This window comes from Amphibalanus amphitrite, unplaced genomic scaffold, assembly GCF_019059575.1.
Source record: "Amphibalanus amphitrite isolate SeventyFive unplaced genomic scaffold, NRLGWU_Aamphi_draft 000087F_arrow, whole genome shotgun sequence".
Lineage (NCBI taxonomy): Eukaryota > Metazoa > Arthropoda > Thecostraca > Balanomorpha > Balanidae > Amphibalanus > Amphibalanus amphitrite.
The window spans coordinates 796,852-824,356 of record NW_024881583.1 but is presented as its reverse complement, the minus strand read 5'-3'; the positions used below and the strand labels follow the sequence as shown (position 1 = coordinate 824,356).

Sequence of the window (27,505 nt, the reverse complement as noted above, 5' to 3'; positions counted from 1 at the left end):
CACCGTCCTCTCGCTCTCACAAAAACACGCGGCAGCTAGGCTTTCAGTTCATTTCACATCGGTAAACAGGCACAAGCGTTCCGCTCCGTTCAGTTGACAGAAGAAGACGTACAGACAGCGCACAACTCGCGTCGTATTAGTTCATAGCGGCCGAACCTCAGCGCGGAGCCACTCGTCAACACCAGCGCGTAACCACCAATAGGCACTTTTGGGCTTACCGTCTTATATGCATAGATAATTCCTCCAATCCAACAATAAAATTGTTACATGAATTGGCGTGCTGGGGCTATATACACAAAGGCACAAACATACGCGCACAAGCATCCATTTCGCGCGGGCTGCGGACAGTCGGGCTGGGACGGGGCCGACGGCGCTGCCCGGTCCCGGCGCCGGCAGGGCGCCTCACTGGGGTACCACCGCACCCCCCCCCCCCGTCCACCGACGCACACACACCCCGGCCGCAGCTCTGCGGGCCCAGGTGTCTCTCTTTCCTCGACGCCGCCCAACGCACCGCTCTCTCGTCTCTCTCCCTCTCCCTCCCCCGGCGTCGCTCACAGGTCCACCGGTTCGACGTAGTTGGCCGGCAGCATGCCGCGCTGTCCGGTGCGCTGGTTGGTGCCCGTCATCCAGCCGTCGTCGATCGGCTGACACGCCACCAGGAGGTCGCCGTCGCGAAACGATATCTCGTCGTGGTCGGCCGCGTCGTAGTCGTACATGGCGCGGTAGCAGCGCTGCAAATACGGAACACGTGTCAGTGTGGCGCACAAGAGACGAATGCAGTACGGCAATGGCTGTGCTGCGTGTACCAGGACTTGAGGCGCAGCGCCAGCCGACTACATTTTTCAATTCAGACAGGCTCCCCAGTTTCAACCAATGTAAAATAACAAACGATCAAACTGAAAATGAAATAAGGTAAGCGACCTTGCTGACTTCTATGAATCGCATAAAAATATGTGGAAATATTTTTCATTAAAAATGCAATACCCAGGTACAGGAAAATTAACATGATTTTCGAAATATTGAAATTATTCTTAAAACCATAATCGATCAGGTGAGTGCGGCATGAAGGTCGTGCAAAAGTGGCACAAAAATCAGCGGCCCGGTCACGCAATCCTAGCATCTCCAGCAGGTCGAGGACGAAGGCCGCAAACAGCGCGGCACAGGTGGCATGCAGTCTTACACCTACCGCGGGGGCTACACACGCCATTAGCCGATGGGCCCGGCCTTCCGTGTCAGCTGGGCGGCACCAGCACGGCGTCTGACATGTAACGCGGATATTACAAGTAGCCAAGTCAGGTGCCGATCACGCATTCCTGCAGTTCCGACGTATCGTGTGTGACTGGCCTTGATAGCTCAGTGGTTCCTAGCATTATCGTGAACTAGATGCGTATGACCTTGAGTCGGTATTACCAGGTTGGCAGGCTATTCCGTGCCATGGTGAGGATACCGATCGACCTTTACCCCACATTGAGTCTTACCCCGTCTGAGAAGCAAACGGGCCCCGGTCCCTTCCCATCGCAACACACTGTCTAAAAGTAGCATTGTGTTCCACCCATAGCACATGCTCGGGCTGCGACGTGCACAAGCGATGTTTGGTGCCAGGCAGCTCACAGTCCCACATTGTGTATCTCCTCTAAGCCTAAGGGCGGATGACCCTGTCCGCTGTCCCACTCCCCAGAAGCCGAGTCGCCCGTCTCACCCCTGACGCGGCCGGGGGCGCCCTCTGAGGCTGCGCCTGCGGCTGGTGGTGCTGCGGCTGGTGATGGTGGTGCTGCGCCGGCTGCTGGTGGTGCTGCGGCTGGTGATGGTGCTGAGTCTGGTGGTGCGGCTGCTGCTGCGGCTGCGCCTCCGACCGGTACGTCTGTCCGGCGGCCGGGCAAGGTTAGGGCGGCACACTCGAGCACGGTTAGGGCGGCACACTCGGAAAGAAATTATCCATGGAGCAATACAGCACACAGCACAAGACCGTGGATCGGACATGCCTGGTACAGTGTTCCGTGACCATCAAACGCCACTGACAAATTAAATTGAAAGCTAACAATTGTGTTAATCACATGCAGTAAAGCATGACAAATAGCAAACGACTATAGACCTAGAAAACACAAAACACTCCACAAAAGAAAATTTACCATCAACGTTAGGTTTTCCAAAGGACCAAACCGTCCATGCCAAAGACGGCCACTGCCATATCACCCAGCTCGTAGCCGAGGCGATGCTGTGGCCTCACCTGCTGGGAGCGGTACCCTCCGTGTTGTTCGGGCCGGTATCCGTACTGCGGCTGCTGCTGCTGCTGCGGCTGCTGCTGCTGCGGGGGCTGCTGCTGGTACTGCTGCTGATAGCCGCCGTACTGCTGCTGCGGCGGCTGCTGGTGGTGGTACTGCTGCTGGGCCGGCTGCTGCTGGTGGTGCTGGTACCCGCCGTACGGCTGCTGCTGCTGCTGCGGCGGCGGCGGCTGGTAGTGCTGTTGGGGCGGCGGCGCCTGCTGCTGCGGCTGGCCGTAGCGCGCCGCCTGAGCCACCGAGCCGTACTGCTCGTTGAGCGGGTCGTAGTCGCGGATGGAGCCCACCTTCTGTGTGGGCGCCGCATTCACTGGGGACCGAGCGGCGAGGGCCGTCAGAGAGTGGTGGGGGCCGTCAGAGAGTGGTGGGGGCCGTCAGAGAGTGGTGGGGGCCGTCAGAGAGGAGGGGACCACCAGAGAGAGCACAGTGATGCAAATGGGGTTCACGAGTCATGGCCATAAATACCCAAAAGTCAAGTTTACCAAATCGAATTAATTGCGATATGGCCGAGTAGACAAATGTTTGGGGCATCTGAAATCACATGGTTTTCATGTTTTTGTCAAAACCGGCCTCGTGTATAATCGTCAGAAGTCGTGACATTTTCTAGGTCGTAAAATGACGGTCAGACACTCGCAAGTTCAAACGCCGCTGGTTTGCGTTCATTTCGTACAAATTGAAAAAAAATGCATGAGAATGATCCCCAAAAACCTTCTGCTTCTAATGCCGGGTCACAAAAAGCCGTATCTCATTCGCTTTGGCGGTAATCTGACTATTTATCATCATGTTGCAATCGCAGTTTTTTACTAAGAAAAAAATGCTTTCGTTTCACCTACAGCACTTAACACAGTGTGTGCCCGTTAGTCCACCATACCATAGCCTTCCCTAATCATTTCTGACCGTAGTTACGACATTCGCCGCCAGGGGCTGACCCCGGCCCGTGACCGAGGTCGCGGGCGGGGTCAGTCTGCGTTGGTGCTCATGGATTTGGAAGTTGACGCATGGAACATGATCTCGCCATAGACCAGTAACTGGAAAGGAGCTCGGTTCGTGCAAGTGCCACTGCGGCGCAGACGATTGCATTTATGTTTGTTTGTACAATACATGTACGGCTGGCGGCGAATGTCTGTAACGTTGGTTTTAAGAAAGTCGCATCGTGAAAGAATTAAGGCGCTAGCACAGGGCTGACCGATGCTACAGAGGTTTTTGTCTGGGCGGTCGGGTGCCGCAGTGGGCGGGTGGGTGCCGCCGCGCGGCGTCCGGGCGGCGCGGCGGCACGGCCGCCCGGGCCGCCCGCTGCGCCGCGGCACCCGACCGTGCCGGACGAAAACTTCTGTAGCGCCGGTCAGCCCTGTGCTAGCGCCTTAATTCTTTCACGATGCGACTCAGAAATGATTAGGGAATGCTATGATATGGTGCACTAACGGGCACACACTGTGTGAAGTGCTGTAGGTGAATTGAAAGCAAATATTTTTGGTAAAAAACTGCGGTTGCAACATGATTACAAATAGTTAGCTCACCGCCAAACCAAAATAGATACGGCTTTTTATGACGTGACATTAGAAGCAGCAGGTTTCGGGGATCATTTTCATGTATAATTTTTGCAGTTTGTATGACATCAACGCACGCTAGCGGCACTTGAATTTCAAGTACCTGACAGTCATTTTACGACATCGAAAATGTCTAGAATTCTGACAATCCTACACGAGGCCGGTTTTGACAAAAACATTAAAATTATACTTTTTCAGACACCTCAAACATTTGCCTGACTGACCATATTACGATTTATTCGATTAAGTTAACTTGAATTTTGGGCCTTTTTCGTATTTATGGCCACTCGTGAACCCCATTTGCATCACTGTGGAGAGGCGGGAAGCACCAGAGAGGGGCGGGAACTATTAGAGAACGGCGGAGACGGACGACCAGCGGCGAGGACCGTCAGAGAGCCGCAGCGTGGAACAGACCGGCTAGTCGTAGGAGACGAACAAGATAACAGCGAGAGGACGAGCAAGGGAAGGACAGGAAAGCCGGGAGACGATAGACAGAGAGGACAGACAGAAGTAGATGGACAAGAGACGAGCAGAAGCTGGTGGACAGGGAAGTGCACAGAGTAACCAGAAAAGGACGGCAATAGAGAGACGACAATGGTGGCAGGAGCTTCAAACTGCTCGGGGCAACAAACTCTTATCAGAAACCGTGATGATGAGCGATTGTCTATGCTACTTTGCTAATCGGTGGCTATTGTAAATTGCTCAGACTACTGATTGCTTAGACTGCCGAGTGCTTAGACTTTCTGGGCAAGATCGGTTCAACGCTGAACGCAATGAGTAAACGGATCAAAAATCACATTTACCATGAGCAGCACTGGTCACACACATTGGCGGAGGAAAAGCAGTTACTGGAAATGCAAGCATTAGAAAAAGCTGGTAAGTGTTGAAATAACGCATCAAAACTACAAATTAGGAAGACAGAAAATCGCTGAAAATAAAGGGAATGTTCACAATGTTCTGTTCACATTTATATGTCCACATGTAAACAGAAACAAGAGACAAAAAAAACATGATTAGTTGGGGACGATATCCAAGTCCTGTTTGGCGAATCCATGACGATGGGGTCAACAAATCACAATTGTGTAGTATCAGCAGGTATAACACTCCAAAATAACACGGCTGGGCGTCGACAGGGACGCGGTGACGCGGCGCCAGCTGTGGACACCCGCCGCCCCCGTGACGTCCCAGTTCACAGGGGGCGGCACGGCGCCCGTTAGAGAGGTAAGACTCCGCTCTGTGACCGTTCAGCGGTCGGTGGAGCCGTCTGTCCCGTGTCAGTCACCCTCCGGTCAAACCCGGACACACGGCTGGTCAGTGGAACATGCCACACGGCCGGTCGCCACCGCGACCAGACGCACCTGCGGGCCGCACCAGGTCTGGCCAGATCAGATACTCCACCTCAGGGCGCGGCTCTGTAACACAACACTGGTCCGTCAGCCGACTGCGCCGCAGCCCAGAGTCCAGCCTCCTCTGACCGGAGAGTGAGCCAGTCCGGCGGGACGGCAGGGAGCGCAGGACGGGTAAGAGGGAGCAGAGCGCCGAGGGACGGGGAGGGACGTCAGGTGATCCGAGCCACTGCGAGCGGCATTAGCCACGGTTATACAGCCACGCCAGCGGCCGCTGGAGAAGGGCAGCCATGATTAGACAAAATAATTGTTTATGAATACCTTTTAACGTTTAGCAGGTGTTTTAGGCGAGGACGCTCGACTTTAATTGTGCAGCAGCACAATGAGTTTAAATTGATGATCAGGTTAGAGAGTAAATGTTGCCAGGCAGGTCAGTGGAGAACTCTAGACGACTAGTCACAGTTGCTCACCTGCGAGATACCGTTCGCCCAGCGCTCCCAGTCCGACCAACTCACCTGTCGCTCAGATCCCGCACATCGGTTCTACTGGACACAGTTACGTCCTGTGATCCCCGATCAAACCTGTCCGCCCGCACCGCAGACTGGCTCCACTCTGACCCGTCGACACCACCAGAAGTTGATGATATACTGATGACTAACCCCCATCAGAAGCTGCCCCTGTGATGGAGCAGACCAGTCCCTGCCCGTTGTCTCCGCACCTGTCGCCCTCCGTCAGCCTACCTGCGCCGTGCTCCGATGTATAGATCACCGTCGACGCCTGGGCTGTGCGGGCCGAGTGCGGTGACGCACCTAGTCCCAAACCGCCGCCACCACCGCCGCCGCCGCCGCCATAGTTGTTGTTGCCCAGCCGCGCCATTTGCGGGTGGTGGCTGGCGGGGGCGGCAGCGGGGGCGGCGGCGGCGGGTGGCCGCTCCTGGCGCGCGGCAGCGGCCTGCGAGCCGGCCGGCTGGGCAGAGGCTGCAGGGCACACACGGGGCGGCGAGCCGGAGAGCCGTCAGGCCAGACACGCACACACAGAGAGACGGCACACCAAGCGGGGACGGCACGGCAGACAGCTCACAGGACAGCCGCGGCGGGCGGGAGCCGCTCAGAACGACCCGCAAGCGAAGGCAGCCAGAAAACAACACTACATCAACGGTTAGCCCAGAGGTCAATCTACAATTACGGTTTTAGTTCTACTTGCTAACTGTCGTGTAAGCATTTTAAAGTGTTAAACCCCGATCTTGTGTGACTCCTGATCGGTAAAAAATATGTAAGCACAGCACACAGCAATAAACAACGCAGATGACGGGACGCCGGATCACTACAGGAGATAGAGGGATGCACCACCAAACCAGGAACTGGGAAACTGAGGAGACAAGCCGGGGCAGACGGAGACATACGAAATAAAGCTTCACTACAGTCCTAACATCAACCCACACCGTAGAGAAGCAATCACTAGCAGAAACACGCTCTATGAGGTAATAAAATAATAAAAGGGGGGCTCTAGCACGGCAACAGACTGGCGCGCCAGATCATACGCCAAAAGAAGCACATGCCAGATACCAACCAGCCAATAGGAGAGCCGTCACCGGAGCGCACTGCTCACAGCCGCCGGGCGACCCTCTAGGAAGCATCTATAGTAGTCTGCGCCGCGGCTCGGGACCGGAGGCGACCGGCCCGACCGAGACACGCTAGTACGGGGCATTCAGAAGCGGCGGCGGCCTACAGGCTATATTGGCACCGTCCCCGTCAGCCCAGCGGCGGCACATGGCAAACACCGAACGGCCGACAGCGGCCATTTACCTCTGCGTCTCTCACGCGCCGCACAGGCGGGCCGCTAGAACAGAGCGGGGGCCTCAGGCACGAGCCGGGCAGCGCGGCGGGCGCGCTCAGCCCCAGCCGCGGTCGGCAGCGGACCCCTCTATCACAGTGCCGTCAGTCGGTCAAGGGACCGGACACAGCGCCGGACCACGGCACACAGACACATGTACACGTGCCGTCCTGTTACCCAACACAACCCGACACCCAACGAACCGTCCGTAATATACAGACACCCACCGGACCGTCCGTAACACACAGACACCCTGTCGGACTGTTAACAGCACAGCCGTCGTCCCTGCCGAAAGTTACGTGCACGACAGGATAGAGAGAAAGAAAAGCGCATAGTACAGCATCACGCCCCATACAAAGAGAAAGATGACCTCAAAGATACAGCAAGAGGCAAGCGTCACCAGAGAAGACCTTAGAGCACCGTATTAGCAGGATCCACCACCAGCCCCAGGCGCACAGAGAGTGAAAGAGCACATGACGGCAGCAAGAGCCGCAACTACAGGTCAGGATGAGGTGGCGGTCGCCGAGCCAGCGCTCGGACCCGCGGAGACACGCCGTGGGCCGGGCGGGAAACGCGAGCGAGCGACAACGAGCGAGCCGAGCCGAGCCGAGCGAGCCAGTGGACCAGACCCCCCCCCTCCCCCTCAGTCAGGTTCCGTCAAATCCTCTTCCTCCCCGTCCCACACATCATCGTCATCAAAGCTGAAGATGACGTGGTTTCGCCGCGACCCGAACACGCCGAGCAGCAGGGGCAGCAGCTGCTGGCCGTCCGGGGAGCCGGCGGTGGCGGACAGTATCTCATCGAGACAGGCGCCGCACGGGTGCGGTCCGGCCAGCTGCGGGTAGTCGAACACGGGCCGCAGCTGCTCCTCGGGCCCGTCCTCGGCCAGCTCCTCGGCCTCGTCCTCCGTGTCCAGCTCCTGCTCCTCCTCCTCCTCTAACAGGTGGGCGCCGATGCCGTACTTGCTCTGCATCCGGCGCAGCAGCCGCTCGCGCTGCGCACTGCGCCGCTGCGCCTCAGAGGTAGTGTCCTCGTCCTCTCCCGGGCGAGGTACGCCGCGCTGCACCTGATCCACGTCCTCCAATAGAGCGTCACTGTGGGTGCGCGTGAACTTTCGGCGGCGAGCTGCGGCGCCGGGGCGGACTCCGTTCCTCCCGGCCCGGCTCCCGTCCCGAGTGCCCTCCCCACCCATTGATTCCTCCCACTCCCCGTGGCCAAACTCCGCGGCGTCGGGCGACATATCCCCGATCCGCTGCCCCCGACCAATCCCACCCGTTTCCTCCAACTCCCCGTCCACCTCCCCAGGATAATCCCCGAGGTGCATCCCATTCGCGGCACGCCAGGTGAGACCGCCTCCCATCTTCCTCTCCGACTCCCCAGCCTCCCCAGCATCCCCGTTGGGTAGCCTACATCCCCGCCGCCGGCGCGGACCGTCCGGTCCGTCCTCCTCAGTTCCCCAGTTGGGCATTTGGAGTCTGCCGGGCGGCGACCGGGAGGCATCAGCCTGTTCGGGCTCGGGCCGCGCCCGGTCCCCGTCCACGGTGGTCAGTCGCACCAGCTCGACTCTCTCGAGGTGGTGGCGGCGGCCGTCCTGCCGCTCCAGCCGCGTGTCCGACACGCTGATGCTCTCACTGACTGTGGCGCCTGCCTCGCCGTATGTGAGCAGACTGCTCAGCTGCCGGCGGTCGAGCGCGGCGCCGCCGGCGCGGCTCGCCTCTCGCAGCATCACCTGGCGCTGGGTGACGCCGTCCAGGTCCTGGATGACGTGCCGCCGGTAGCTGACCCGATCCGGCTCGGCCGTCTCCTCGGTGCAGTCCTGGATGGTGAGTCGGCGCCGCGGCCGGGCCCTCGGACGCCGGCGCCGCTCCTGCGCCTGGATGCGCTGCCAGGTCTCGCGGACGCGCGCCGCATTACATCGGCTGGCCTTCCAGTCGTCCAGAGACATGGTCTCCAGACGGGAGGCGACACTCTCTGTCAGCTCGCCCACCAGGCTACGTTTGGCCACACCGAGCGTCCAGCGCTTCAGACCGTCCTCTCTGCGCGCCTTCAGCCGCCGTCGCCGCCCGGTCGCCCCCTCCGCCCCTGTCCCCGGCCCTGGCTCCGTCCCTGGCTCAGCCCCCGGCTCCAGCTCGACCTCACGCTCCGCTCTCGCCGCCTCGCGTTTGCGTTTGGCCCGCTCGGCCATGGCCAGGATCTCGTCCTGGCCTCGCGTCAGGTAAGCGTTGAGCGTGTTTAACTTGCGCGCCAGCCGGCTGTTGTGCGAGAACCGGTATCTACCTGCGTCTCCGTTCTGTCCGGTCAGGTGCCGCCGCTGGTCCATGTCGGCCTTCTTCTCCAGCTCTCCGTGGTAGGCGGCGTTACTGTCGGCAAAACGTCATAGAGGTCATACAGAGGCCACACAGCTCTCCGTGGTAGGCTTTTACAGAGAGAGAAAGGGGTCATAGAGGTGAAAGAGACCCCGCACAGATGTCACACGCAGGAGTCAAACATAGCATTGATGAACGAGTCACAGATGCCCAGTTTAGGTGCATAAATGACTGTCTTCTAATCTGAATTGCCATCATAAAGGTCACGCTCTGTCATATACACACTAACTTCTGTTAAAAAACCGACTAGCCACAGCCAGAGACCCTGAACATATTCGGATGCAGCGGCCAGGACCGGCGGCCGGTGAGCGGTCTGCCCCAGTGTGCCAGGGCCGGTAACCCGACTCTCAGTGTTCGCGTACTAACGGAGCGGGCGGGGGGCGCTGCCAGCGGCACACCCGCCTGGAATGGGGCCACACCAATGTTGACGATAGCGCCCTACGATAATATCAGCCCCGCCGGGAGCGGTATCGGCAGCCGGCGCCGGACAGAAGGCGGGCTGACGTCTAATGACTGGTCAAACAGTGGTAATATCCATCAGAGTTGGCAGCGGCCATGACGGTAGAAAACGGAAACCAATGAATGACCTTTCAATGTTTATCAATCAATGATCAGTAAACACATTTCACTTTCCAGTAATGACACGACACGCAGACGCAGCGATGGGGAAGGAGTAAAACGAACGTCGCTAAAAGCGGCCCGTGAGAGTGGGTGGCTGTAAATACCTGATGATCTTGGTGTTTTGTTTGATGCGTAGCGTCTCCGGGTCGTCTGCCACCGTCGTGAATTTCCCCTTGGCAGCCTCGAACTCGGCATGGTATTTGACCTGGCGAATACAAAGGTGCGAGTCAGCGAACACTTAAAATGGTGAGGCGTATCAGTGTGACAGTCATGGTATCAAACACAAGCAAAATATCCTAGAACAATAAAGAGAAAACGTGACAACAAGAGGTTGCATATTTAGATGTGAATCATGGTCTCTCAGATAACAACACAAAAACAATGACACAATAGCACCTAATCTGTAACTTATCCTGCGGTCATCTTCCGGCGCGCAATCTGCATGGTTATTTTACTCGTGCACAGCGTAGTTCCTGTCCCCTTCAGCAATACAAACGCGCACAATCACATGCATGAGATACCCAGCAGTTTCGCCATTGTCCGCCGTCTCTGAGTGGGGCCGGTATCTCGGCTAAGGACATCTCTCCGTGGCCGTCCTGAAGGCCCCTCAGCGCGGCACCCGGCGGCGGGTTCTCTGCTGCGCGACCATCGGTATGCACCAAATACGGCGGCCGCGCGGCCAACTCGTTTGCGAATCAAATGAGACGCGCCGTGGTCTCCGAGCGCGTCTAGGACAGGGTAAGGTGTCCGACAGTGGCGGTGCCTCCCCCCCCCCCCCCACACACACACACACTCAGTGGTTAGATGTTGGATGTTGAGCTGGCGGCCGAGTCACGGCGGGAGGGCTGCCGGAGCTGCACATTGTTTGTCCGCGCGCGCAGGATGAATCATAGTTCCAGGGAGCACTACCGGGAAACGTGTTAAAGCTATGCGTTTGAGATGGTCCGAGCTAACCCCAGTGTGGACAGATGGCAAACAGTAGCACGCTGTGGTATGTCAGTTTTCAAGTAATTTGAGAATGCGGATCGCTCAAGATTGTTAAATACAAGGCAATACAATAGTGATGGCTGTGGCTGGTTAGCGGTTAGAGGCTATAGGTTATATCGTATCACCCCTGACCCCACCCATCAGAGTAGCGTCACTCCAGATCATACCGATCACCCTCCATCCCGGCCCCGCACCCCCATCCCTCCCACCCGAGTAAACGGACACCTAACGGGGCGGACCAGCCCCCGGCCCCCGCGCCAGACACCTGAACAACGGCCCAGACACCGGAGCACATTCACTGGCAGGCAGCAGACCCACCCCGACGCCAGCAGACTCCGGCGTCCGCCCGGCCCTGCCAAACGCCCGCTCTTACAACACTTTGTAGGAAACAAACCCCATCGAACGTTGTATGCAGATCGCTGGTTCAGACATGACCCAGGCCCGGAATTCACTAGGTTCCTTTCACACATAAACCGACCCCCACTGCCACCGATTATTTCCAGACTTCAGAGACCGCGATATACAACCATTCTTAACCACAAACGACAGTCTACACGGTATACAAACGATATCTCCACGTTCCACTCCTCGGGTATACGAACGCCACTTTCCAAAGGCATCTGATCATCATTGGTGTAAGAGTGAACCTTTTTAACGCCTACCATCCCTCTATATCCTCTCTACACGCACGCAGTCGTGTCCTATCGTGCCGGGAGACGGCAGCGCTCCGCGGCTCAGCCGGAGCGCTCAGGGTCGCTGCGAGGCGCGGAACGATGCGTGCGTGCGCACCGACGGACAAAGGCCGTACCGACCACTGCGGCAGACAAAATCAACTCGCGCCTCAGAGACAGCTGAGGGGCTGGTCAGCGAGGCATGACTCACGCAAGTGACGCCCCCAACTGTACAGTCACAGTCACACCATGACTGTACGAGTCACAGTCACGCACGAAGTCATAGCGCACCACGCGTCCGTAAGTCACTCTGCCTTACGCCCCCGCATCATCCCGTCTCGCCCACAATAGGTAGTCTCTGCCATAAGATCCAGTATGCTCCGCCAAACGCCTTTCCATGCCTTCTAACTCAACCAAGGGAAGTTCGGAGCTCAGCATCTGAGTGCAAAACATCTGTAGGTCCGAACTGCCCGTTCCTTCAACGTCCCATTCAAGCGTAAATGAGCATAAGTTTTCGTCATCACCACATGAGCCCTGACAGCCTACAGCAATCTACCCGTATGTGACCTCTGTGACCCCAGTGACCTCCGAGCAGCAATGCCGGCGCGGCGTGTCCAATCATCCCCTGCACTGCCATGGAGCCGCCAGGCACGCCGTGCACACAGTGAGAGTGAGAGTGGGAGTGAGAGTGGCTCGGCTGCGGCCATATACGGTGCCGGCCGCGGCTGCCGGCGGCTCCGGCCGGGCCCGTGGTGGGCGGACCGCCGGGGAACAGCCGCCGGGGAGCGGATCGGCCACGCCGCCCAGCGGGCGCGTGCCAACTGCCAGCACGCCGGCGGTCGCAAAAATACCCGTCCACGGCGGCTGACCGGGCCGCTGGCGATGAGTCAGAGCCGTTCGGGTCGAGGCGGGCCGCTCTTCCGGGCCGGTGGGCGAGCCGACGGAGAGCGGCCGTCGAGTCGGACCGTCAAGCCGCCGCCGCTCACCGCCCGGCCCGGCCACTTTCTCTTTCGGCCGGGCGCGTGCCAGCAGCCGGGGCCGGCCTGGCGCGGCTGCTGGCCAGAGGAGCCGCCCCCAGCTCTGAGGGAGACTGGGAGCGCGGTATATACAGCTGGCAGCGAGGTGGCTCAGTGACCGTGTGAACCACGGCGCGCGGACGGTGGGTGGGTCGGCATGTGGAGTGAAGACAGCCAGTCGAAACGGAAAGAAAAAGGGTGTGTGAGGGGGCAAAATGAGGGTGTTTGAAGGACTAAAAAAACTTACATTTTTGTCAGACATTACTCATCATGCATACGCAATACGCATCCTCCTCTATCACGATGAGGCCATGGCCAAATTGGATATAATTGTTCTGGAATCTGGATAGTTATTAATTTAACTGTTTCCACAAGCTTGCTATTGCAAATGTCGATGCATGAAACACCATCCGTCGGAACGCAGCGTCCAACTGAGGAGTGGGCGCGGATGAATCACCGTCAGATTCACACTCCGACCGTCCGGCCAGCTCAGTGACGACGGAGACACTCCCAGACTGTCCCCTCCCCGCTCGGCGGGTGTCCTATCGGCCATGTACCGCCGGCGGAAGCCGGGATGGAGCTGCATCAGAAGCAGCATCCGTGGCGGCTCGACCGCCGTCGTCCGGCAGTGGCATCTCGGTGGAGAAACTGAGCAACAGGCGACTCGAACCGAGCCGTTACAGCTGGGTAAAGGTGTCTGTATCTGCAGTCTGTGCCTTACATTCAAGTGGTGATGTAACTTATGCATCTATTGTCAACAAATAAACCCTATCCTCATTTGTATGTTCTGATCGGGGAGATCATTGACGATCACCGATGATCACGCCCAGCGTCACACAGCGATACCAAACACGGCGCTCATTCGCCGAGCCGGGCGTCTGCCCAGGTAATGCAGCGATATCCGACAACACCAGCCGACCGACCGACCCACAGGAATCCGGCCCGAGCCAGCCCACCGGCAGCTCAGCCGACGCCGGTGTCAGGTTCACGTGCCAGGGCGGCGTCTCACGGCGCCCTGGCGTCCGAGCCGAGCCACTGCGGCACCAAAGACGGCCATTTCCAGGGCAATCGGGGCGGCGGATCGGCCACCGGCGAGCGCCAATGGAATCGGAATGGAACGGACGCTGATTGCTCGAGCCTTGGAGGTGTGGTGTGGTGTAATACGACCGCAAATGGGATATGGGCCGCAGGACAGCCATCGCCATAACACCTGAGGTCTTCACTTGACGGTTCACTTCACTTCGCATTGACCAGGACACATTGGAGAGTCATGGAGCTGGTAGCCAGTGATCTGCGAAGTTCATCGTTGGGGCTTTGGGAGGTTAAGTCAGCTGGGCTCTGGAACGACTCCAAAGCCACCTGTGTGCACTGCTGCAACTGGGTTTGTATACAGAGCGGCCGGGCATATGTGGACGGAGAGCACCAGTCGGTGTTTACACTTTGTGAGCAGCGGCGGCGGCCGACCCGACCCTCGGCCCTGGCGAGCAGGGGGCTTGGCCGAGCGGGTCGGTGTGAGAGGGGCAACCTTGGCCGACAGCCGGGGCGCTGAATCGGGCGACAAACACGGCGCGGAGCTCATCAGCATATCAGCGGCGATCGCGGCGCGTGGTGCTCCGGAGGGCAGTGCCGAGGGGCGGGCCCCGGCCAACTCGCTGCAGCTTTTACCCGGAACACTGGGGAGAGCTTTCAAGTCGACGTGAACGGTCAACCATTCGTGTTCGAATGATTAACCATTCGTGTTGGTTAGGATGAGACTGACAGAGCCGTATAAGGTAGTTATTGTAAGCAAACAATGCTTGGACCATTGGAAGGCCGGCCACTGGATAGTAGCCACGGACCACACACAAACTCAACGGATGAGACTAAGAGGGCAGACACTTTTCAGTTTATGAAAACGGAGACCGTTCATAATTATGACTGCTCATAACGTGGTCACTACCCGTAATGTTGAAGCCAACCATACGGATAAAACCCACATCAAGTGCACCCTTATTACAAACACTGCAATCACAGCCCATTCAGAGACCCGTCACGCCGAGTCTTGCCCTCCCTCCCACCAACTCCCCGGCACGACCCAAAATAGATGGGCAGTGATGACGACAAACTGTCCCTAAAACCTCGTAGTCCGGCCAACAGTAAACCAGCCAGCTCTGATGTTCTAACAACGCTAACCAGTCCAGCAGCCCAAGCTGGGTCACCGCTCCGGAACTGTGACGTCATCAAACCGCAGCTATGACGTCAACGGATCTAACCAGCGACAGCGAGAGAGCCGCAGCGGCGCCGAGTCTGTGACAAGGCCGCCGAGAGTCGCGGAGGCCGCGCAAGGCCACGGCTCGGACAGGCCACTGTCACCAGTTCCACAACACGGCAGCGAGGCTCTCAGCCGGCCGGCGCGGGGCCATTATCCAGACATCCGGCCGGCTCATACCGGGAGCTAACACCTGTCGGCGACAGGTGAAACCGCCGCCGGCGCTCGCCGCCTGGCGTCCGCGGAGACCGTCCAACACAGGCCAGTTTCTCCGGCGGACGGGCGGGCAGCGCCGCAGTGACACCCAGTTTCGGCGGACGGCCCGCTCCAGATCAGAGCGGGGGCCGACACTGGCACAGGGCCCGCCCGGTGCCGAGGCAGAGGGCGGACGAGGTGGGAGGATGGGCGGGGCACAGCAGCCTCCGGGAGAACAAAGTCGTCCGAGAGAGGAGACCATTTTAGCGAAACGAAAAGCCCTTCGGAGCTATCACAGTACTGCGTAGAACCCTCTGCGGTGTGAAGATGAATTTGGTTTTAGGGGATCATACATCGGCGCCCATTCCAGGCAGCAGGCCCTGTTTGCTGTCTCCCCGTCCCCCAGCCCAGTGCCTCAGTCCTGACTGTCCCGTGGGCCGTGTTCCCCGAGTCCTCTAACGGCTGCCAGCCAGATTCCCGCTCCTGTCTGCCGGCGGCGGCGGCACGCCATTGACAGTCGGTTGCCCGGACCCGGCTGTGTCACCGGCCGCAGCCGGCCAGCGGAGGGAGTCACGCAACCGCGGCAGGCGGCGCGGCGCGGCGCGGCGCGGCCGGGACGAGCGCCGCCGCTGACCGTATAAGGAGAACGGAGCGGCGCGCCGCTGACCGGCCGGCCGACGGCCCGATACGGCTGACACGGCTCCGGCCCCGGCCCCGGATGGCCTGCGTGCTCCGGCACAGCCGAGAGAACGACCGGTTAGAGGTGCACACGGGGCGGACACCTTGTCAGTGGCAGCGTGCCTCTGCATTACGAAAGGTACAGTACTGGTGTAAGAACTGAATACCAGTAAAATTCAAAGAACTGGTCTGCATGGAGATGTTTTGTCACATTAATCGCTGAATCAAATATATCCGATCGAGCCCAACAAATGCGATCGAGTCAATTACCTGTTTTTAACCTTAATTATTTTCCCACCACCCCAGCATATCAACGCTGGCAGCAGATTCATATTGACACTGGTTACTTTGAAAATAAAACCCAAATAAGTCAGATCATACAGTCAAGTTTTACCAACAGTACCACGGTAGCGACAATATGCCCAAATAGATGGATCAGAAACGAAAGCGACTGTCATTGATGTACCTACAAATAAAAGAGAAACCGAGCCTGCGCACGCATTCCACAGGCGGCAACTCTCGCTGGTCTCTGGCCACGGTTCAAAACGCCAAGAACCACCGGCGTGACCGAAAATCACAAAAACTATAAAACCATAAAACCATTTAACCACAACCCCCAACAGCCAGAACATTACAAGCAAACGTTATCGTTTGATCACATTTAGCCACAAAATCGGTCCATTGGGATATTAATTCCCGGCCCCGAGGGCAGCCATTGGATCTAAAAAATCTCATCATTCCGGTCACTGTCCAAACGCCGGAGCTCGGAATAGGACGGTGACAGCGTACACGTCAGCTGGGCGGAGGACACGACCGCAGCAGTGCAGTGTTGTATGTATCACGGATCGGTGGAATGCGGTGGAGCCCCTCCCTCCCTCGGTGCAGTGGAGTGGCCCGGTGTGCCGTCGAGCGCCGAGCCGGGCCGGACGGGAAGGTGCGCCCCAGCCTGACCCAGCGCTACGACCGGACGGCCAGGGACGGGTTACCAAAGCAGTGGTGCCTCTGCTGCGCACACTGAGAAACACCTCGCCCCAGATTCCTACTTAAAATATAGCACAGTGCTTCCAGGGATACGGTGGGTCAGATCAAAGGAGCTGGACTTCAAAGACGCTCCCATTTCTCAGCTCAACATCAGTAGATGTTATTCCAGTACTCCACTGTACCTACTCTTTATCTAGCGCTGAGACGTAAGGTGTCATTGCAGTGGTCAGCACTGTCCCACCTGACCCTATAGACAGTACCCACCTCAGGCGGTCGGTGCTGACCCACATATCCATTCAAGTAACGGAGTTGGTCCGGCCCCAGCCCCGTGGGTTAGCAGAGACGGGAGAGGTGCTGATCCCTCCCCTCTCCCTTTAGCTCGACCCCTGCGCTGCCGAGGCCGAGTTTTTTCCTCATGAAGGCTGCTCACCTAGAGCCACATGCCACGTGCCAAACACAAGGCCAGTTCATACCATGTCACTCGGCAGCCGCGCTGGGTACCCTAACAGATATCTAATAATAAAAAACTACAACAGCGACCTCAGTATGACTCTTACGTCACCGACAGTGAATGCCCGAGATCCATTGTGTCCTGGCCCGCCCGAACTCATGCACCACCTCAAATTCATATCGTTCTCTCAAAGATTTACACTGTCTAGTTTGGCCTGTCCTATCAGACACCTGTTCTATTCCACCCAAAATTATTCTATCCAGCCCGAACTATGTTCTGCATTGTCTTTGATCCCCCTGTCCCGTCTTTGCACCCTGAGTTTGGGTGATCGACATTCGGTGCACGTTTGCCATGTGTGACAGTCACCGCTGGTCCAATGTCCATCCCACCTTCCCCTGTTTGCACCTTGTTATTAAAAATCCCACTCTCCCATATTGCTGGCAGTCTCCATCTCCAGACGGACCCTGGAGACGTCGGGGACGACTACCCCACTCACATTGCTCTGGATTTTGGTGTTCTCGGCGATCCTGGCCAGCTCGGGAGTCTCCGCCACTGTCGTCGCCTTCGGCTTGGGTATGTGCCTGTAACAACAGGAAGTCGCCATGTCAGACGCTGTGTAATGGAGGTTATTCGTGGCCGGGCCGCAGGGTTACCGACCCGGCCCTGCCACCCGCCAGGCGCCGCCAGTCGGCCCGTCATAACGTCACGCATTGACACGGTCCAACTACACGCCGGTATGTCCCTATTCATCACCACGCAGCCGGCCACCGGTGACGTCACCTGTCCTCCAGTGACGTCATTAAACGGCCGCCGTCGCCGCCGTCACTGGCCGACCGTTAACGATGAGCTGCGAAGGCCGGTCGGCGCCCTTCCGGCTGTATTTGTCGCCGGTGGGGCGGGGAGGCGCGGCGGGGGTGGGGCGACGGTCCAGTCGCCGCGCTGCACAGCACCCCCGGCCGGCGACTGAGGTCCACTGCAAAAACAGCCGCCGACCAAGGTCCAGCGGCATCGCAGGCCGGGCAGTAGGTGCAGGGGAGGCCGTTATGGGGGCAGAGTGATGTCTCAAAGCTGGGCTCAGAACCAAATTGAGAGGGGATAAGGGACGATAAAAGTTAACAGCTTCGATTGTTTATTGACGCATAAAATACTTTGCTATCTAAGAACAAGGACATTCAAAGGAGTGCATATTTCAAATAATTACAGAGCAGTTCTTTCGCCAAACACGATTAAGGAAAAGGAGGCGCACACATCGGAACGCGATATTTCGGAGGAAAATAAGTCCCAAACACGCGCCTTACCTCTATGAAAATGATGACACGATGACAAGGACATCGCCCCAGAACTACCACGAATTATAACGACTATTTTTGATAGCAAGATGTATGATAGGTAGCCGAGGATGAGGTAGAGTTCCTTCTTCCAACGCCAATGCGGCGCACTGTAGTGTGCTATGAGACAAAAACGGCGACCGGCGTCTGCCATCGGCTCGTGACGACCTGCTTTCTCTCGTTAAAATGACAAAGGTAATTGGTGTCAAATAACATCGGAAATGGACCACAAAAAGGGAGAGTAAACGTTCCGAATTGACCTCTGGAAAACATTGATGACGGCACAAACACTGGTGAGTGGAGTGGTGATGCAACTCTCGACACCACTGGTGACGCCGATCTTCAGAGAGGGACGGCAAGCTGTTCCCTCAAGCTTTCAGATAAATCAGATCCAAATGACTCCGCATCGATATTTTGGCGGAGGAGGAAAACTTACACCCGTCAAGATATGTCGTGTAGCGCGCCTAGACTAGCATCTGCGTTTCCTCCGAGCCTGGAGGTACCACAGCCTCCGGAGACCACAGGCAGCCAGGAGCCCTGACCTCGGTCACTAAATTGATCAGCGAGCCAGCCGATGACACATCGAGATCAGACGTGGCACGCTTCGGACGCTGCCAGACCGGCCAGTGACGTCACGTGTCGTCGGGCCGATGACGTTACGTGTCACCGGGTCATTCATAAGGTGTCGTCGGCCGGCAGCTCCTGGCAGGCGACCAGACCCGACCCGACACCGTCCGCCGACCCCGACAGACAGGCAAGCAGTTGGCCAGACTGCCGTCAGAGGCGGTCCCGCGCCGATCACACGTGGACGGCACCGAAGCCAATTGAGAGGTCGAGTCAAGTAAATTATTACACTGCAAAGTTTATCATCCATGCGACTCGCTGGTTGTGCATCTGACATCACCTCACTGGTATGAGCACCGCATAAAAATAGTGACGGCACTATTACCCGAGCGGCTAACGGGACGCAATAAACAAGGATTGCGGCAATGGTGGCGCTGTTCCGCGCCGCCGTCTCGGTGCGCGGCGGATGCGCCACTTTCACTTTCGTGCCGCCATGTCGGATGGCCGAACATCTCGGCTATGGTCGCAAGTGGCGTGGCCTACAAACGTCGAGGAAATTGTCATGGCGATGCACGGCGCTGAACGGCACAAATGCGCTGAACGGCTGTGTCGGAGGGTTGGCATGATGTGGTCACACTGCTCTCTGGCGCGTGCAAATAGCGGTAGTGCCTGAATGACGGGTATAAGGGAAGAGAGAGAAGTCTGGAACAGAAATGAGGATAATGCTGTCGCCTTTGATGCCATGATTTAGGGTGATTATTGCTCAGACTGGGTACGATCATGGTCCGCATGATGGCACTGTGCCAGAACGTTCAGACACAGCGAAGAACTCGCTGCTGTTCGCAGGGAGGTTCAATAGAAACTCCACGCTTCTATCAGCTATCCACCAAAAACCGTACGTGTCAAACAAAGCATGTGCCCCGTCAGTGTAATGAACAGTGAAGCTAGATTGGCAGTTCCATATACCCAATAACGATATGAAGATAGTTAGAAAAGCTGCCAAACCAAACACTACCCACACCTACTCTGGTCACGCCCACCACTAGGTCCCACTCAGTCTCTGGGTGTGGGCGACGCGTATGGATTCATCGGGCGGCCGCGATAGCCCCGCTCACACACCGCCGACCGCACACAGATAGCGCACTAATGAGATCGGCGCCGACCAGATAGCGCAGTGTCCGCCGCCGCCCCAACACCCGCCTATCACAGCGATCCTGCTCGAACAGCGCACGCTGGGCTCCAACACGGGGACCAGAGGGCAGATTTGTCACCTCGTAACCGCAATGTCAGCGGGGAGCAGACGGCGACCCTGCTCAGCAGAGGCCGCGGCGGTTAGGCAGCAGCGGCCGGATCGCTCGGACGACCGAGACCGCGTGTGCTGTGGAGTTTGTTTACTGTCCGGCCGCGTGTATCCGTCCACGGCGGTTGCAGTCCGCGGCGGCGAGTGCAGCCGAGCGTGTACGCGCGCGGCGCCGTCCGAAATCCTGCACCGGGCTGACAGCGGACTGCCGGGGAGCGAGCTCCGGACCGAGACTGGACGGACTCATGACGTGTTTCATAGCCATAACCACTTTTCAGTGCAGCTCTTCAATTGTCATGGGGCCGCCTGCTTTGATGCTCTACACAGCCACATACGAGTAAAGCGACATGGCTGCTTACGATGCTCATCTCGAATGGTCCAAGATTTCAGTCGCGGTCAAAGCAAGCCAGTTTCGGTCAGTGGTGCGTGGTTTCAGTCTGGGTTAGCGCGGGGCTAGTTCCCCATGCGGACTACCACCGCGGCCGGAATGTCGACGGATGGGCGACATTCATACGGCAGCCAGGGTTGTTACGAGCAAAAACCCAACCCACTGGGTTTTTGGGTTTTTGGGTGGGTAATTGAAAGCAAAAACCCAGGGTGGGTTTTTGCAAAAAAAAAAACGTGTTTTGCGAACCCCGCGAACCCCGTGTCTGTCACTTTTTCCAGCAAGAAATGACACAAAGCTGAATGATGAAGACAGAAGTGACCGTGACGTCATCGACGAGTGCCGGCCATGCCAGAGACGTTTTTAATCCCAGCAAGAAATGATAAACAAGGCCTGCGAACCTGGATCTATACCCGACCAAGCACTTTAACAGCCCGAACACCAAAAAGACCGTTATGACCAAAAGACCAAAATGACCAAAAAGACCAAAAAGGCCAAAATGACCAATAAGACCAAATTGACCAAAAAGCTCGATGTAGAGACCAAACAAGTACCAAGTACGTTTGCAAGTACCAAATACTTTTACAAATACCAAATATGTTTGCAAATACTAAACCAGTACCAAAAACTTTTTTGTAAGTTTGAACAGATTTTCGCGTATATCTCAACTTCTAGACGTCCAATCGGCTCAGGCAAAACACTGGCAAGTTTTCCTACCCGGCGAACCCCGTGTCTGTCACTTTTTTATCCCAGCAAGAAATGACACAAAGCTGAATGATGAAGACAGAAGTGACCGCGACGTCATCGACGAGTGCCGGCCATGCCAGAGACGTTTTTAATCCCAGCAAGAAATGATAAACAAGGCCTGCGAACCTGGATCTATACCCGACCAAGCACTTTAACAGCCCGAACACCAAAAAGACCGTTATGACCAAAAGACCAAAATGACCAAAAAGACCAAAAAGGCCGAAATGACCAATAAGACCAAATTGACCAAAAAGCTCGATGTAGAGACCAAACAAGTACCAAGTACGTTTGCAAGTACCAAATACTTTTACAAATACCAAATATGTTTGCAAATACTAAACCAGTACCAAAAACTTTTGTAAGTTTGAACAGATTTTCGCGTATATCTCAACTTTTAGACGTCCAATCGGCTCAGGCAAAACACCACTCGAGCTCATATTTCATCGCCAACCGTATCAATCATTTCCATGCGTAGCGATAGCGAGCAAAGATCCCCTAGAAACACGAAAAACCCACCAAAAACACCAAAAACCCACCAAAAACCCATGAAAAACCCTGGGTTTTTGCAAAAACCCAGGGTTTTTGGGTTTTTCACCAAAAACCCTGGGTTTTTAACAACCCTGACGGCAGCAGTCAGCCTGTCCCCACGGGCAGGTCCACCCGCCCGACGTCGGGCGAGTGATGACGTCACTGGCATGTGACACCGCCTGCATTGAACAGACGGACACAGAGCGGGTCGGTGCACCGGCCAGTGCAGCGCCCACTGCCCCGTTTACTGACCGTGTCAGGTAGCGGCGAGCCGGGCCGGTCCGGGCGGGCCGTGTTTAGACTGGAGTCCACTCAAGGACGGCAATTCAACGAGCGCACCACCTGACCGACGGCCTCTGAGGCTCCGAAGGCCCCGCCCCGGAGCCGGACGGCCGATCAACAGTCACCGGCCAAAGAGCGGCAGCTGGTGGCTTTGAGATGGAGGGTGTGGTTGGCCTCCACAATAGTAACAGCGCCCACTGATCTCCGATGCCCTACGAAACCAGACAGCTTTGTTTCCTCACGTCAGTCACAACTCACAAGTGTCATTTAAAACCCATTTAAATTATGCACTAATAACTCATCTCATCGTAACACCCGAGCTACTGAGTGAACAACAGCAGGAGCAGCTCAGTTATAAACGTCATGGGAAATCAGCTGCAAATTCCATGGGCCCCACCAGCCTGTCCTCTGCAGCGCTCGGCCCTCCGTTGCGGCGGCGGAGGCCCCACTGCGTGGGCGGCGGTCGCGGTCGAGCGTTTGTTGACACAGCGCCACAAACACGATGGCCGGTCGGCGACACAGACGGCCCGAGAGTGACCCGGCGGACCCCACGGGATGCCCCTACCGCTCTTCTCCCCTCCACCGGATATTATGCTGTCCACCCGGCACCAGATGTCAGGTGCTGGGAGCGGATCGGCGAGGATTGTGTCATTATCTGCAACATTTACTGAATGGTTGTCTCTAGGGCTTGCAATGAAGTCACAATTCGTAAAAAAGTACACCATAACCATTCATTACATACCGAAAGGCCATTTTTCAACCACGGTGAATATTTTTCAACTACGGCTGGGCTATAAATGACCTCTCAGCTTCAATTGTCTACAATCCTGGCGCTGCTCTGGATCCATCAACAGCCAGTTACAGTGCACTGCAGCACGGTGCAAGGCGTCACCAGCTCGCAGCGTCACCCCCACGAGCACATCCCAGCTGTCCTGCCCAGCTGCGGCCGGGCTTCGGCCGGCGTTCGGTAGGCAGCCATGCATACTGCGCAGCGCGCTGCATTGCAATGCCACTCAGACGAACCAACGAACCATGTGCAGACCATTATATAAATGTTTGGAAAGATGCCGTTATTCCAAAATCAGACAAACGTTTTCACGTTAGATTTAAGCAGGAAAATAAAATACAGATAAATGTTAGACAAAATTGTCTAATACGCTCGGCTACCACCAGCCGCCGGTGACAAGTGGGCCTAGTAAGTGACATGCTAAACACACGGATCACAGGCGAGATTCCGCAGGGAGGGTGTACGCGGCGCAGGGGAGTGGGGAGCAGGGGTGAGTAAGGAGAGGGGGAGCGAGGAGCGGCCGGCGGCACCCGTGACCCAGTGAGAGCGAGCGAGCCGATCGCTGACACTCGGCCAGCGCTGACAGACTGGCCCGGTTGGCAGCTGAACTAGCACCCCCGTTCGGTGGAACTGGCGCGGGGCTGGTCGGACGACCTGACGTGCTTCCGACAGCAGCTGGCGCGCGCGCGAGGCGGTCGGGTCACCCCGACCACTGACCACGGCACCAACTGGGTCACCAACCACTGACCACGGCACCAACTGGGTCACCAATCACTGACCGCTACACCACTGACCACCAACCAGGTCACTATCTACTGACCTATTCAATGGTAGATCTGGCTATGGATTTTTTTTAGGGAGGACAAGTCATGGTCAATAGTTTGGCAAATAACGTTTCTCAGGGGTGGGTTAATGGGTTTATACTTTGTAGTGATAACATGATTTATTGAAAAAGGAGGGTGTGGTAGCATTCAAATGGCAGAAAGAGCTATTGAGCGATGAGTGTGTGGGGGGAGGAGCTCTCTTAGCACTGCAAGAACCTAGACCTAAGGTTTGGGCTAGACATATCTACAGCCTTTGGGACTTGGGAGGTCTTTTATCTCAGTTTCAGATCTTTTGGATGTCAAGACTCTGATGCCCAGGGGCTAGGATCCACCTCTCAATTCATTGCTTACTAGAAGCATACATGCCTTCTACAAAAAAAAAAACACTAAATAATCCATTAGAAGTTCAGCTGAGCATACTGGATGGAGTGTTTGCCCACCATTATCAAAAAGGATTTAAAATTTCATCAGATGACCTTATTTGTTGGAGTTATTGTCAAATTGAAGAAAATATTCAACATCATGGGTATGTAACGACAATACGCATGCAATTTGCAGTGAGGTTGGGGTACTTACGCTTCACAGTATGGCAGTTTGTTGAATCCCTTGTATGTCCTCATGTTCAGTGCCATTCCACACTCCCAGCACCGGAAGCAGCCTTTGTGCCATGACTGAAACAGAACAGAGACCAGTGTCAATTGACAAAAGCATGGGAAATGTGCACAGGTGTCAAGCATGTCAAACTTGCCCACTTAATTCTGACAGGAAGCTCAAGGTTCTCTGCTTGCATGCATCCGCATATAATTGGCAGTCCTAAAATGTTAGGGCAATAAGCATATAATGCCTTTTCTATTGCATGTGATCTAAAAGTTGTCAAATGCACAATTTTGTTCTTTTAAATTTTTACTGATAAGGTAGCAATCTCTTCTGGAGCAACCAAAGGGGAGGGCATTTTGAGCATTTGTCCCTCATGCCAATGCAGCAACTAAATTTGATAAAATTGTGTTGTCCTACCATTGATAAAAATTAAACTTCTGGAAGATTGAGATTACTTTTGCACAGCTGTCAATTAAATCACCAGAAAACAAAATAGCATTGGCCATTTTGAAGAATAAAAATGGGAGATGATGAAACTCAGCACAAACAACTTTCGGTATTCTCTTAGCAGACGTCACCCGAGCTGCCATATCCAGTTAGGTAGGTTGGTAGGTTAGGTTGTAGGTTGGTAGGTTAGGTTGTAGGTTGTAGGTTGTAGGTTGTAGGTTGTAGGTTGTAGGTTGGTAGGTTAGGTTGTAGGTTGTAGGTAAGGTTAGGTCAGGTTAGATTATGTTTTGTTATATATTTAACCGTGAAAAGACAATTGTTGCGCATGTCAAGGCCATCTATAGAAGGTACAGTCACTCCCCCGTCGACCAATCAGAGACAGATCCTGAGTGACGTCACCCCTGATGCTCGCAAGGGGTGCTCCATTCCTTTACAACGTAAAAATGACTAACTTCATTTGAAGATTGTTGGTGACACTCTACTCATATCGCTCAACCGTTGATGTCATTGGAAAGTCCAACTAATTTTCTAGCGATAAAAAAGAGCAGCAATATGCTAAGAAATGGCCGTTTTTGAAGATAAAGACGATTTAAAAATCCTCCGCAGTTGCAGGAAAGCAACGTAAAAAGGCATCGAGCTTATATTTTTACTATGAATAAATCATTTTTCAGTAAGTTTTTAGATATGGTATCGATTTAATCAACAACTTTATTACAATATTTTTATTACTTGCAACTTTATTTCAAAATAATCTTTTCAAAAATGGCAACTGTTGGTAAGTAGCTTTGAAGCGTTTGTGGCGCACCGCGCCATTATTGTCCTGAGGCCCCCTTATGATGTCATCAAAAGTGGAGTGACATGGGCCTGGCGCATGTGAGACGTAGATATGGCAGCTCGGGTGACGTCTGCTAAGAGAGTACCCAACTTTCTGGGTCTCGCAATGATTCATCCTTCTGCCTTCACATGCAGATCAATTAACATCTGCATTTTCTGGGCATTGTAACTACAAAAAGTCAGTCAGTGGTTCAAACATTGATCAAGTGGGCACATTAGAATTGAACATGGGAGTGATCACTAATCAGGATGGTTTACCAATTTTTGAGCTCAATTAAACTGAAACGCAATGCAGAAGCAGACATTCAACATCATTCACATGCACCATACTTGATACTTGCACTTACTTTGTCTAAGCACTTCAGCTCTTCTGTAGGATATACAGTTTTCGTACACTTTCCACACTTTTTATTCATAATTCTCGTCTATAATCGTATGGCACAGGGTTCACTTTCCTCCACGTCCACTGCGCGTGGCAAGAGGGGCGCGACAGCCCGCCTCGAAGCAACAGCTTAAGTATGTTTAGTCAGAAGCACTGTCACCGTTTAGCTGATAATAACCACACGTAAATAAATGCATTTAACCAGCGCACACAATCACATATCCGATCCAAGCGAACGCGACAGACCACCCGCGCTCCGTAACGGCAAATGGGCGCGTCGCGTCGGAGAGGGCGCAGTGCTCATCTACTGGTTCAAGGTTCGCAAAATTACCTACACGTTTTCTGGTAGAGTCGGTAGAGTCAGTCTGCGATCGAATTTCTAGTCTGGATGACGTCAGGACTATGATGATGTCATTGGAGTACTTAGGAAATAAATGGAATTATTGGAATTTGGAAAAATATTACAAAAATTCAATTATTTCAAACGCACCAATGATCATACTTATTCCATTTAACACTGGCATCATAAGCTACCGCCCACCCAGCATCGAGAGCATCCTATTCCTAACTTGTTCTCGGTTTCCCAAATCGGAACATTGCCTAACCGGTATTCATCGCCTTGGCCTAACCGGGCCTGACCATTATTTTCGCAATGACAGTTTTCTTAGACAATTGCGCTCTTGCTTAGTTCTGAGCATTCAAATGCATAAATAACGGTAGGACTGATCAGAAGCGCAATTTTTAGGCTCCGTCCTAGTGGAAGTCTCGGGGGCAAACTTTGCAAAGGTGAGTGGCCAAAATTGCCATCGGCATCGACTCCAATGCCGTGAGAGATGAAATGACGTACATCGCGCAAACAGGCGCTTGACAGCTCTCAATGAGTCGTTGCTACAAAACCAAATTAGGCATAGTTTGCTCAGACAATGACCTCTGTAAACTTAGGTGATAGGTCTATGATTCTGTCTATGACTATCTATCTATTGTATAACTATTAACTACCGAGGGTTATGGCTCAGGTCAAGAAATAGACAGACGGGCCCAAAATAGAAATGTCCACTAACACCAGGGACACATCCAGAAGGGTCCCAGTCCTAAGAAATGGCTAGACAAGGGGGCCAGTTGAACGAGACGAGTTCTAGAAATGCCTACTCAAAGGGCGCGGGCCCCGATGACTCTAAGAAAGGTCTAGACACAAGAGCCCGGTCGAAAGGGTCCCGGCCCTAAACAAAAAATACCTAGACACAGGGACCCGGTCGGGTGGATTCCGTTTCTAAGATCTGC

General features: G+C 55.2%; 1 protein-coding gene across 6 annotated transcripts; it reads right to left on the bottom strand.

Moving 5' to 3' along the window:
• Window positions 1-33: 33 nt before the first annotated feature.
• Window positions 34-26,533, bottom strand: LOC122379942 (LIM and SH3 domain protein Lasp-like). 6 transcript variants are annotated; one of them, XM_043362619.1, is made up of 9 exons: window positions 26,190-26,517; window positions 24,541-24,635; window positions 17,716-17,800; window positions 10,097-10,197; window positions 9,283-9,365; window positions 5,913-6,149; window positions 2,228-2,589; window positions 1,700-1,861; window positions 34-731 (listed from the first exon to the last, which is right to left on the bottom strand). In XM_043362619.1, the coding sequence occupies exons 1-9, from the start codon at window positions 26,256-26,258 to the stop codon at window positions 552-554; spliced, it is 1,374 nt and encodes a 457-aa protein (XP_043218554.1). In that variant the 5' UTR covers window positions 26,259-26,517; the 3' UTR covers window positions 34-551. The 6 variants fall into 6 exon arrangements, with proteins under 6 accessions (XP_043218554.1, XP_043218556.1, XP_043218557.1 ...); XM_043362621.1 differs by lacking the exon at window positions 5,913-6,149 and adding an exon at window positions 5,185-5,238 and having other exon boundaries at window positions 26,190-26,512; XM_043362622.1 differs by lacking the exon at window positions 5,913-6,149 and having other exon boundaries at window positions 26,190-26,533.
• Between the last annotated feature and the right edge of the window lie 972 nt (window positions 26,534-27,505).